The sequence below is a fragment of the Staurois parvus genome, unplaced genomic scaffold (genome assembly GCF_062004578.1).
Source record: "Staurois parvus isolate SC_StPar_1 unplaced genomic scaffold, SC_StPar_1.0 ptg000727l, whole genome shotgun sequence".
Taxonomy (NCBI): Eukaryota; Metazoa; Chordata; class Amphibia; order Anura; family Ranidae; genus Staurois; species Staurois parvus.
In genome coordinates this window covers 920,274-934,115 of record NW_028318523.1, presented here as the reverse complement: position 1 = coordinate 934,115, position 13,842 = coordinate 920,274, and the positions used below count along the sequence as shown (strand labels likewise).

Here is a 13,842-nt window from a genome sequence, read left to right as displayed (position 1 = left end):
TTTAAAGTCAGAGTTCTGACTTTCAGATTAAAAATCAGAACTCTAAGTTTCAGACTTCTGACTTTGCAACTCAGAATTCTACTTTTAATCTTAGAATTCTGAATTTAAAAGTCAGATTTGTATTTAATAAATTTTTGGATAGCCCCAGGGCTCTTCAATAATTTAAAAGTTCCTATAATCTGATCATTAAAAATTGATGGGGGCTACCATTGCTGACACTCTGAAAATGCCTGCCTCTGCTAATCTTCTGGTTTAAAGTGTATTTTAACTTCCGCAGCCAAATTTGAGAACCCCCTCTATATGCTCCTCATGTGCTCCTAATCACCCATTATACCTAAAAAGTAATACAAATATATATCTTACCATTATAGTGGTTTCTTTGGAGCAGTACTGTACATAGGACTTTACAGGCAGCTTATATTGCTTAGAATAGATGGCATTGTACAGATAAGGGACACACAGAGGCTCTGTGTTTTTTATTAATTGCATTATTATACAATGTACCATCCAAGCTGTAAAGTGGAAGTAAACTCCCACTGGACACTTGTACCTAGAGGTGTGCTTACAATAAAGCTTACCTGCAGGTACAAGGAATGGCTCCTAAACATGTACCATTTAGGAGATATTCAGTGTCCCTGCCGACATCATCAGCGCATATCCATGCCATTCCTTCAGAGCTCTGTGCCATGGCTGAGACTCCCACGCACGCAAACACAGGAGTGACGTCATCGCGGCTCGTCCAATCAAATAGTTGGAGTGTGCAAACCCGGAAGGAAGACCAGGTGAAGATGGAAGCCCCGTTAGTGGTGACAGCGCACCGTTGGAGGGCTTCATTCTAAGGCAAGTCTTTCATAATGGCTTCCCCCATCCTCTGGAACTCCCTACCCCAATCCATCAGACTATCACCTACTCTCCTCTCCTTTAGGCGCACCCTGAAAACCCATCTCTTCAGGGAAGCCTACCCCACCCCCTGCTAATTGCCGATCTCCTCCACTCTTCCCACCACTCCATCCCCCACAGCTATTTCCTCCTGTACTACTATCCCCTCCCTCCTAGATTGTAAGCTCCAAGGAGCAGGGCCCTCGAACCCCTCGTGTATTGTATTGTTACTGTGCTGTCTCGTGTACTGTCTCCCATTGTAATGTACAGTGCTGAGCAAACTACTGGCGCTATATAAATACTGTATAATAATAATGTAATAGTAATAATGTGCTAGCATGCGATGCATACTAGCACATTATGACAATATTTTGCAGGGGAAATTTTTTTTTTGGCAGTTTACTACCACTTTAAGATTTCTAACCCTCTGTTGGGACAGACATTGTGCATGTCTACTTTACAGCTGATAATGAGATCTGCCAGCACAGTACAGACAGTTATAAGTATGGAAAACATTACTCCCCAGCCCCAAGTGTGGAATCCAGCTTGGATCAATGTAACTCTGTATATACTATACCTGGCTGATGACCCTGAAAGCTGTAATCTTTAAAGTAGGCACCAGTAGATTCCAGCGATCTCCACTTGCTTCCAGGTCCTGAGTGGCTGCCCTGCCCATTGCGAACACAGGAGGTCATCACAGGCCCCAAGAAGAGCATGCTTTGCATTTTCTGAATGAATGCAAAGTGTTCTTTGATTGGACGAGGTAGAGAGTGTGACATCATGCCCCTCCTCTCCACCTTGTCCAATCAGAGAACGTATTTATGTAATGCTTTAGTTTATTTTTATTATTTAAATATTCTATGATAAGGGGAACATGTAATAGATATAAAGAATGTCTTATCCCAGTTTGGCTTCAAAGGGTAGAAATGGACAAATTCAGGACAAATACCACATTATGGCCATTAGATGGCACACACGATCACAGGAAATAATCATATTATTATTATTATTATTATTATACAGTATTTATAAAGCGCCAATAGTTCACTCAGCGCTGTACATTACAAAGGGGGACAGAACATGTGATAGAACAATACCAATACAATGCAAAACATGAGAGGATTGAGGGCCCTGCTCTTTCGAGCTTACAATCTAGGAGGGAGGGGATGGTGGCACAGGAGGAGATAGCTGTGGGGGATGGGGTGGTAGGAAGAGTGGAGGAGGTCGGCAAGTTAGCAGGGGGTGGGGTAGGCTTCCCTGAAGAGATGGGTTTTCAGGGTGCGCCTAAAGGAGAGGAGAGTAGGTAATAATCTGATGGGTTGGGGCAGGGAGTTTCAGAGGATGGGTGACACCCTGGAGAAGTCCTGGAAGCGGGCATGGGAGGAGGAGACCAGGGAACTAGAGAGAAGAAGGTCTTGTGAGGAGCGGAGTGTGCTTGTTGGGCGGTACTTGGATATTAGGTCAGTGATGTAGTTCGGGGCAGTATGGTGGACAGCTTTGTACGTCAGTGTTAGGATTTTGAATTTGATCCGTTGCGCAATCGGAAGCCAGTGGAGGGATTGGCAGAGGGGGGTGGCGGAGATGGAGCGGTTGGAAAGGTGAATGAGTCTGGCAGCCATATTCAGGATCGACTGAAGCGGGGATAGCCAGCGGCGAGGCAGGCCAGTGAGGAGGGAGTTGCAGTAGTCGAGTCGTGATATGATGAGGGAGTGGATGAGCTGTTTAGTGGTTTCTGGGGTTAGGAACGTGCGGATTTTGGCGATGTTGCGGAGGTGGAGTCTGCACGAGTTTGTTAAAGATTGGACTTGGGGCTGGAAGGATAGGTTGGAGTCCAGAATGACACCAAGTACTCTGGCCTGCAGGGCGGGTTTGATGGTAGCATTGTTGGATGTGACGGAGAAATCAATGGGGGGTGGTGTCCTTGCTGGGGGGAAGACAAGAAACTCGGTTTTGGAGAGGTTCAATTTAAGGAAGTGGAGTGACATCCAGTCTGATATGTCGCTCAGTAGGTGTGTGATTCGGGCTGAGACCGAGGGGGTGAGGTGGGGGGTTGAGAGATAGATTTGTGTGTCGTCGGCTTAGAGGTGGTAGTTGAAGCCGTGAGAGTGTATGAGTTGGCCAAGGGAGATGGAGAAGAGAAGGGGCCCGAGGATAGAGCCTTGAGGGACCCCAACAGAGAGGGGGAGTGAGGGGGAAGCATTATAGGTAACGCTGAAGGAGCGTTGTGACAGGTAGGATGAGAGCCAGGAGAGAGCAGAATCTCTGAGGCCATATACAAAATATGGCGATTTTCCATTGCAGCTGTGCAAATATTTGTCATATTTTTACAGAAAATGTATAAATAGATCCCTTAAAGCGAGAACAGAAAATGCTGTGGCAAGGAGACAGACTCATCATTTGTTTGATGAATGAACTCTTTCTTGGACAATGGGTGTAAATGGTGTCTAGAGACATTTGGCCTGATGGTGAACATAATCTTCTCAGGCCAGTTGAAGTATGTGTAGGATGATCTGACAGAGCAGCTGGTTTGTGGACTCCCCCATAATAGCTCCTGGAGGCACGTTCTGCAGGAATAACAGGATTTCGGCTGTCTGCGGAGAGCCTAGGAAGCACTTCGGTCCTTCAGGCTGTTTTAACCAACACTTCTTAGTGCATTCATTTTTTATAACTCATATAATAGTTCCTAATGTCTTGTTTTTTAACATTTCTCCCTGCACAGGTATGTAGCGCACATTTAATAGTAATAAAAAGTAGACAAACTGTCTGACCAGATCTTAATGGGCTTGACCCCCTTTGAAGCAGAACTAAACCCATCAATTTAACAGTTTCCCAAAACAGGCATGCCGTGAATGATAACTGGAACAGGTGCTTGCGCTGTCAACTGAACTGTCAAGCCATCAAATGGGTGGTGTCATGACAGGGGTCATGGTGTTATAATTGGTCATGGTGATGTTCATGGCGCCATGGTGTTATAAATGATCATGGTGATGGTCATGGTGACATAGTGTACTAAATGGTCACGGTGTCATAGTGATGGTCATGGTGTCATAGTGTCAGAAATGGTCATGGTGCTATAAAAGGTCATGGTCACAGTGATGATCATGGTGCCATGGTGTTAGAAATGGTCATGGCATCATGATGATGGTCATAGTGCCATTGTGTTATAAATGGTCACGGTGCCGTGGTGTCATAAATGGCGATGGTCATGGTGCCATGGTATTATAAATGGTCATGGTGTCATAAATGGTCATGGTACCATGGTGTTATAAATGATCATAGTGATGGTCATGGTGCCATAGTGTACTAAATGGTCACGGTGTCATAGTGATGGTCATGGTGTCATAGTGTCAGAAATGGTCAGGGTGCCAAGGTGTCAGAAATGGTCACGGTGCTATAAAAGCTCATGGTCACGGTGATGGCCATGGTGTTAGAAATGGTCATGGTTCTGGTCATGGTGTTATGGTGTTAGAAATGGTCATGGCATCATGATGATGGTCATAGTGCCATTGTGTTATAAATGGTCACGGTGCCGTGGTGTCATAAATGGTGATGGCCATGGTGCCATGGTATTATAAATGGTCATGGTTCTGGTCATGGTGTCATAAATGGTCATGGTGATGGTCATGGTACCATGGTGTTATAAATGATCATGGTGATGGTCATGGTGCCATAAAGTACTAAATGGTCACGGTGTCATAGTGATGGTCATGGTGTCATAGTGTCAGAAATGATCATGGTGCTATAAAAGGTCATGGTCATGGTGCCATGGTGTTATAAATGGTCATGGTGTTAGAAATGGTCATTGCATCATGATGATGGTCATAGTGCCATTGTGTTATAAATGGTCATGGTTTTGGTCATGGTGTCATAAATGGTGATGGTTATGGTGCCATGGTGTTATAAAGGGTCATGGTGATGGATATGGTGTCATAAATGATCATGGTGTCAAGATGATGGTCATGGCGCCGTGGTGTTATACCTGGTCATGGTGATGGGCATGGTACCATAGTGTACTAAATGGTCATGGAGTCATAGTGATGGTCATGGTGTCATAGTGTTAGAAATGGTCAGGGTGCCATGGTGTCAGAAATGATCATGGTGCTATAAAAGATCATTCATTCAAAACGGGTAGAAAGCGAGCGCTCTGTATAAAACAGCAGCTAGCATAAGTATAAAAAATAGTATAAAAACAAAAATGCAGCGCTGAGAATGATAGAAGGTCAATAAAGTGACAAAGTGATGAACATACACCAATGGGTGCTAAATCCTGTGGTAAACAGTGTCATCAAATGATGACAAGAAATATGGTGAATGGATGATGAACACACAAGTAGGTGAGTGTTACAGACAACAATGTTGATGATAGTAGTCCATGATGATATTTAAACAGATGATGGTGCTTGTGACTTCCGTGATAAGGAGTAAATAAAAGATCATGGTCACGGTGATGGCCATGGTGTTATAAATAGTCATGGTTTTGGTCATGGTGTCATAAATGGTCATGGTGCCATGGTGTTATAAATGGTCACATGCCTTGGTGTCATAAATCGTTAAGGCATCGTGGTGATGGCCATGGTGTCATAAATGGTAATGGTATCGTAGTGTCATAAATGGTCATGGTGTCATGATGATGGTCATGGTGCCATGGTCTCATAAATGGTCTTGGTGATGGTCATGGTGCCATGGTCTCATAAATGGTCTTGGTGATGGTCATGGTGTCAAACATTGTCACATGTGCAGTACCATGCTGATTGCAGACTGAAAAGACACATAATATGGTATTGTACATAGTGATGTAGGCAGGGCTCATCTTCCCAGAGTTCCCTGCACCACCACAACCTTTGGCAAAATTAGTCTCCAGGGGCCATGAGTAAGAGGAAGGAAAGCCTGTACTCCACACTTAGATGTATACAGGGACCTTTGCAGCTTGAAGTCGAGCTATTGCGAGTATATTATGGAATTCTAAGGCTGTACTACATACTCTACAATGATGTAGCAACAACATACTTATGGACAATGTGCCTTTAAGCCTTGTCTATGACACTAATCAATATCCTTATTCCCCAAAAATAATCCATACACATCCACTACCTCTAATGTATTTTTCTTGAAATCACTTCTTACTGTATTTTTCTGCCTCTTTGTAATATCTACTTTGAACTCCCGAACCTCTCCTTTTCTCCCTCACTTGTCTTTATCCGCCTGTGAACCTAGCAAACTATCTGTGGCTAAGCTTCCATGTGAATGTAGCCTCCTGATCTCTGTATCTCTCTGTATGTTATAGACATCCTTTGTCTTTACAGATATCAGATGCAATAGAACATCTACAGGAAGCACTCCGGCTCCGTAAGGATGACATAAGCTGTCTGCACCTCCTGGCCCTTTTATTATCGGCACAAAAACAGTATAAATACGCCATGGATGTCATCAGTATGGCCATATCTGAGTACCCAGAAAACTTCAGGTAGGTGTCGATTTGTCTTTTGTCATTTTTGTAATTTTTTTCGGCTTAAGCTCTCTATACACTAGCACAGTGGTGGGCAACCTTTTTTTTCAACTGAGCCAAATTTCGCCAAAACCACGATTGAAATTTATTTTGAGAGCCACATTTTTAAAACTGAAAATACATCCCCCATATAGTAATTCATCCCCCCTATAGTAATTCATCCCCCATAGTAATTCATCTCCCATATAGTAATTCATCCCCCATATAGTAATTCATCCCCCCTATAGTAATTCATCCCCCATATAGTAATTCATCCCCCATAGTAATTCATCCCCCCTATAGTAATTCATCCCCCATAGTAATTCATCCCCCATATAGTAATTCATCCCCCATATAGTAATTCATCCCCCATAGTAATTCATCCCCATAGTAATTCATCCCCCATATAGTAATTCATCCCCCATAGTAATTCATCCCCCATATAGTAATTCATCCCCCCTATAGTAATTCATCCCCCATATAGTAATTCATCCCCCATAGTAATTCATCCCCCCTATAGTAATTCATCCCCCATAGTAATTCATCCCCCATATAGTAATTCATCCCCCATATAGTAATTCATCCCCCATAGTAATTCATCCCCATAGTAATTCATCCCCCATATAGTAATTCATCCCCCATATAGTAATTCATCCCCCATATAGTAATTCATCCCCCCTATAGTAATTCATCCCCCATAGTAATTCATCCCCCATAGTAATTCATCCCCCCTATAGTAATTCATCCCCCATAGTAATTCATCCCCCATATAGTAATTCATCCCCCATAGTAATTCATCCCCCATATTAATTCATCCCCCCTATAGTAATTCATCCCCCCTATAGTAATTCATTCCCCATATTGTGTCAATTCACATACCTTTGCTCCGCGCGTTCCTCTCGCCGTGTTCCCGCGCCGTTCCGGTCTTCAGGGCGGACTGTGAGAGCAGAGGAGTTCGTCACGCTGCCCAGCTTACATCCTGACAGCCAATGTTTGCCACGCTCCGCGGGCCGGATTAAAAGGTCCGCCGGGCCGTATACGGCCCGCGGGCCGTAGTTTGCCCATTGCTGGGCTAGCTGCAGAGTCCTGACTTTTGGGGTGGCCGCCCAAGAGGAGGGAGGGGAGCGGGCGCCCTGCACACAGAAGAGCCGCATTAAAGTTTGTAAAGAGCCGCATGTGGCTCGCGAGCCGCGGCTTGCCGACCACTGCCTAGCAGAATCTAGGTGAAAATGTTTTCGTTTTAAGAACGTTTGTTCACTTTTCTGATTTTTAGTGGAGCCAAATCGACATTCATTTTCAACCACCAGTGATAAGAAAATTCAAAGCAGCAGACTGGAAACTTTTATCCAAATGAATGAATTTCTAGGGCTAGACTTGGAGAGGGGGGGCATTAAAAGCGCATGGTTGAACAGCATTTTTACTCCAACTGCCCCTCTTTGGCTGATGGTGTTCATATGCAGTTGCAATATATGTGGCAAAAAATGGGGATAAAACAGAGGGTAAGGAAGCATCACATCGCCTCCTCGCTGACTGCAGATCACCTCTGAAAAGATCACTTTTCAGAGGAGTGGTGGGTTTTGGCATCTCAAGTGTCAAACAAGTGTCAAGTGTCAAACATAAGGCCGAATCTGGGGCCATCCCATGTGGCCCTTGCATCTTTCCTGCAGCTGCGGCACCCCCTTCATCACCACCCCCTCCTTGTATCAACAGAGAGGACAGAACTCCTCTGCCAGATCCTGCTCTTCTCTGAGGCTTGTCTCTGCACACTCCCTCCCTGTCTCAGCAGTCAGCAGCAGAGAGTAGAACAGAACTTCTACAAATCTCTGTGCAGCCACAGCATCCCCTTCTCTTTGCCTCCCCTGGTCTCAGGAGTCAGCAGACTTCTGCAGCCGACTCCAGCCCTCCTCTGGTCCTCCTCCAGACCCTGCACTTCTCACTTTCTGCTTCCCAATTCCACCCCCAGCTTCTTCCTGTTCTGTCAGCATCACAAGTTGGGAAGGGGGGGTGCGCTGTGAAGTAAGGGAAGGTGGGGATCTCTTGACTTCTGATGGCGTGGGGGCTCTTCACATCTGATGTAAGGGTGGGGAGTGGTGCTCTGGACATCTAACCTTACAGACACAACCTCCTCCTTTGAGGGCAACCATAATTTCGATGTGACCCGCGATGAAATTGAGTTTGACACCCCTGGCGTAGGTGGTTTTCATTTGGAAAACTACATCTATTCCAAAATTGGATCTAAAAGGAAATTAAATTTTAAAGTACTTTTGAACGGTGTTCAGAATGTCATCGATTAGACCAAGAATTTTTGTACAAATGGGCATTCCAAAATCTACAAGCGTATACCCATGTATGTTCACAAAAGATTGGACAGCTGCATTCCAAGAATGTCCACCTTTTATTGTGTCATAGAAGCAACATAACACAGCAGCAAGACACTGTGGGGCATGAGAAGAGTCTACGCGTTTCGTGCTACATCAGTGCTTCATCAGGACTCTAATCCATGATGTTCTCATGCCCCACAGTGTTTTCTGCTATGGTATGTTGCTTTTATGATAGAGTAACCACTTGATGCTGACATAACACAAATATGCGGCCTCACAGAACTGGGCTTTTTTTCATGGGGCCGCATATTTGCATACCTGTCTTTGTGCTGCCACACAGCACAGAGACCGCGGTGTCACTGAGACCCCCGGATCCCGATCGTTAGAGACTCCCGATTCCAGGTCACATGATCGCTGTGATAGCCTCTGATTGGTTATCACAGTGATCAGTCACTGTACAGCCCAGCCCCCTTGTTTTTTTTCTTTCTCTATGAATGGAGAAGAGAGATACATTGTATCTCTCTAACTCCTGGCATAGAGAGAAAAAAAAAATTTTGTAAAAAAAAAAAAAAATAAATAAAAAATAAATAAATAAATTATAAGAAAATAAAGAAAAAATACCTAGATCAAGGTTTGATCTAGTTCAGCACCAGGGTTAGTGTTTGGGTCAAGGTCAGGGTCAAAGGTCAGAATTTTAAAAAAAATTTGGTGTCAGTGTGTTTTAGGTAAAAAAAAAAAAAAAGACAAAGACAATATGCGCACTATTGTTTCTGGGGTGTAGTACAGGTACAAACAACAAATAACATATACATATATGGTATCGTTGCGATCGTCAAGAGCTGGAGAATTTATTTTAGGTTGTTCTTTGGTGGTAGGCTATGGTAGTAACAAGACACATAGCTAAATAAAAAAATATATTTTTTTTTTACTATTTTGGGCCAATTTTCCTTTGATAATAAAAAAAAAAATCAGGAGATATCCATTACCATTTACCACCAAATGAAAGCCCAATTTATCCTGAAAAAAACGCGGTATAATCCACCTGGATGTACAAAGTAGTTGATGATATGGACAGTTTTACTAACACATGTCAACGTTGCAAAATTGTGCTTAGGCATTTAGATTTGTTTTACCCTTAGGCGTGAAGGGGTTAAAGATAAACAACCGTGGAGTGCAACTATTCGAAGTTTTGAGAATACGCATAATTCAGCGCAATGAGGTGAGCTTGCACCTGTGGGAAAAATTGTGTGCAGCACTATATGATTAGAGTACACCCAGCTTTATATCACTCGGCAAAGTACATCATGCAAAATACAATAACCATCTGCCTCTGAACAGGGCTGGCGTGTCTGAGACAGAGGAGAAATTTGATTGGCTGATTTGGATTCCAGAAACGTTTTATTGAGGAATAATGATAAAGATGGTCTTCATTATTTTCTGTTTCATAAGCAGCACTGTAAACCTTTCAGGCTCCAGCACACTGTTGGCTGGTTTAGAGATGATTATGTTCAGACAGATCTTTACCGGTGGCGGCTGCTAATTAGCCCGGCAATGTGAAATCTTGCGCTTGGCTGTGCAGTAGCTCCCTATTCTTATCCTGATCATTAAACCTCTTCACATTTCCCAGGACGCTCTGACATTAACTGCCAGAAATCATTCCGAGCTAAGATCACACGTCTCAGTAAAGATACTTGTATTGTAATGTGCCGAAATGTCACCAATTCAGATCCATCGCTGCCAGAGAGACGAGGGCCTTTTGATGCCATTTCACTAGTATTTCATATTACACAGATCGCCTCCTATTTAAAGGCCAACCCCAGGTTTCTAGAAAACCACCATCCAATGCCCCCCCCCTATTTAAAGTAATATCCTGTGAGATGGTAGTCAGCTCCAGAGGGGAGGTTGATATAGTAGCAGATTTTTTATATTTATTTATTACAATTTATGCAGCACTTTACATACACTATGTTGCCAAAAGTATTGGGACCCCCCTCCAAATCATTGGATTCGGGTGTTCCAATCACCTCCATGGCCACAGGTCTATACAATCATCACCTAGGCATGCAGACTGCATCTACAATCATTTGTGAAAGAATGGGTCGCTCTCAGGAGCTCAGTGATTCAAGCGTGGTCCCGTGATAGGTTGTCACCTGTGCAATAAGTCCATCCGTGACATTTCCTGGCTACTAAATATTCCACGCTCAACTGTTAGTGGTATTATAACAAAGTGGAAGCAACTGGGAACAACAGCAACTCAGCCATGAAGTGGTAGGCCACGTAAAATGACAGAGCAAGGTCAGCGCTTGTTGAAGCATACAGTGCGCAGAAGTCACCAACTGTCTGCAGAGTCAATAGCTAAAGACCTCCAAACTTCATGTGGCCTTCAGATTAGCACAACAACAGTGCGTAGAGAGATTCAAGGAATTGGTTTCCATGGCCGAGCAGCTGCATCCAAGCCTGACATCACCAAGTACAATGCAAAGTGTCGGATGCAGTGGTGTAAAGCATGCCACCACTGAAGCAATGGAGATGTGTTCTCTGGCGTGACCAATCACACTTCTCTGTCTGGCAATCTGATGGACGTGTCTGGGTTGGGCAGTTGCCAGGAGAATGATACTTGCCTGACTGCATTGTGCCAAGTGTAAAGGGTTTGGTGGAGGGGGGATTATGGTGTGGGGTTGTTTTTCAGGGGTTGGGCTTGGCTCCCTAGTTCCAGTGAAGGGAACTCTTAAGGCGTCAGCATACCAAGACGTTTTGGACAATTTCATGCTCCCAACTTTGTGGGAAGAGTTTGGGGATGGTCCCTTCCTGTTCCAACATTACTGCACACCAGTGCACAAAGCAAGGTCCATAAAGACATGGAGGAGCAAGTTTGGGGTGGAGGAACTTGACTGGCCTGCACAGAGTCCTGACCTCAACCCGACAGAACACCTTTGGAATGAATTAGAGCGGAGACTGTGAGCCAGGCCTTCTCTTCTGACATGAATTCCTGACCTCACAAATGTGCTTCTGGAAGAATGGTCAAACCTTCCCATAGACACCCTCCTAAACCTTGTGGACAGCCTTCCCAGAAGAGTTGAAGCTGTTATAGCTGCAAAGGGCGGGGCCAACTCAATATTGAACCCTACGGACTAAGACTGGGAGGCCATTAAAGTTCATGTGCGTGTAAAGGCAGGCGGCCCAATATTTTTGGCAATATAATGTATATTGTACATTCACATCAGTCTCTGTCCTCCAGGAGCTTACAGTCTAAGGTCCCTAAAACACATTCATACACATACTAGGGCCAATTCAGACAAGAGACAATTAACCTTCCAGCTTGTCTTTGGAGTGTGGGAGGAAACCCGAGTACTCAGAATAAACCCATGCAGTCACAGGGAGAACATGCAAACTCAAGGCAGGTAGTGTCATGATTGGAATTTGAACCAACTTTAAAGTGGTTGTAAACCCTTACATATATCCAGTGAAATGACTGGCCTCGGGTGAAACACAAATGAAACAAATCATCCTACATAAGTTGTACTTGTTTATCTGCAGTATCTCTTCTCTACATCTGTTCAAAGTGCTGAATTTATAAAGCTTGTCTGAGCTATCGGATAAATGGGGGTGGAGAGCTGAAATTACAAACTGCAGAGCTCAGTTAGGAGAGCTCTGAGAACTGATTGGAGGGAAGAGACACACCCCCCTCCACACAGATCACAGCAACAGAGCTGAGGCTGTCAATCGGCTGGAGTCCCCTCCCGTCACCATTTTTTTCCTGGTGTCAAGAAAATTTGTCAGAAGTAATCCATGCTGATAGTAGAAGAACAAAGCAGCAGAGAGAAATGACACTTAGTGCTCTGGATAGAGACAAATATACACTATAGAGGGATATGCTTTGTTCATATTTCATGTCTGATGTTTACAATCACTTTAAAGAGAAATCCTTCACCACCTACCTATCCCGCTTAAGAAAAAAAACATTTAAAGCAAAAATAAAAAAAAATTATTTAAAAAATATTAAAATGACCATTTATACAATTATGTTATAATTGTATTTTAATTATATTATAAATATAACTATTGCAAAATAATATAATATTTAAAAAAATAATAATAATTAAAATTATCTGTGTACTTCAATCCGCTCTGGTCCTGTCACATGATCCCACAGCTGTGTAAGGGAGCACTCTCCTGTGGCTCTGAGTTCTGGGAGCTGTGACGTCACCCATAGGCCCCCATGGCCCAGCCTTGACTTTAGTCTGAAGTTGGCCATACTGCGAGCAAATGTTGGTTATTTCTTGATAAACTGAACAAAACGTGAGCCCTGTCGGCTTACACTCTTTTTTTTTTTTTGAACATTATTATTTTTACAGTATTGAGCTGCCCGAGGCCATCACTGGCAAGAAGAATTCAGCGGCAGGTCAGGTGTGTCAGTCTCCAGTCCCTCTGCATTCCTCATGCTGGTGCTGGCCTTGGGTGAGTGCTGGAAGGCAGAGATAGGCTCTACAAAGCAATACTAGCTTCCTTGCTAGGTATGATATTGCGTGGCTGTGCGCCAAGCGAGAACATTCTGTCCTACAATGTAAAAATAATGTATTTTTTAGGAATGTACGAGCGAGAAGCAGATTTATGACCTCATCAGTTTTCTGCTACTCTGTCATTGTCCAATCAGTTGGGTGACAGCAGATTGATGACCAAGCTGTAATGCCTAAATACATTGAGAGATGTGAGACTGACACCTGGATATGTTGGCTGGCTAAACCGAGTGACCAATCTTAGCTCACGCTAGTGTAGCATGTGAATCTAGTGTAGCATGTGAATGTGCGATAAATTGCATGTTACGTTAGTGATGCCATTCATTGTTAATGGCACCCTAAATGTGCCAAGTGTGTGTGAGAATATGCCACAAAATGTTCGATTAAAATCTCGAAAAAGATACATGAGTTTTTTTGCTGCATTTGTTGCATGTAGGACAGCCCATTGAAATTAATGGGCAACAACACAAAGAAGAGATGTGCAACGCCTGCTGCTGCACTACAGTAGTGTGAATGTGGGTTTACAGCAGGTAAGATGGCACCTACGTATACATAGTTTGATTGTGTTTAGCGGGATGCCAGGATTTTAGCTGTAAATAAATGCTCTAAGACCCTGGTGCCCAATCTCTGGCCCAAGGGC

At 43.7% G+C, this 13,842-nt stretch overlaps 1 protein-coding gene across 1 annotated transcript in view; it reads left to right on the top strand.

Annotated features, from left to right (window-relative positions):
• The window catches only part of TTC7A (tetratricopeptide repeat domain 7A), a 592,416-nt gene that overhangs the window by 324,453 nt on the left and 254,121 nt on the right, over positions 1-13,842 (top strand). The window contains exon 15 of the mRNA XM_089653910.1: positions 6,183-6,343. Coding sequence (XP_089510036.1) covers positions 6,183-6,343 — 161 coding nt within the window. The remainder of the gene's footprint in view (positions 1-6,182; positions 6,344-13,842) is intronic.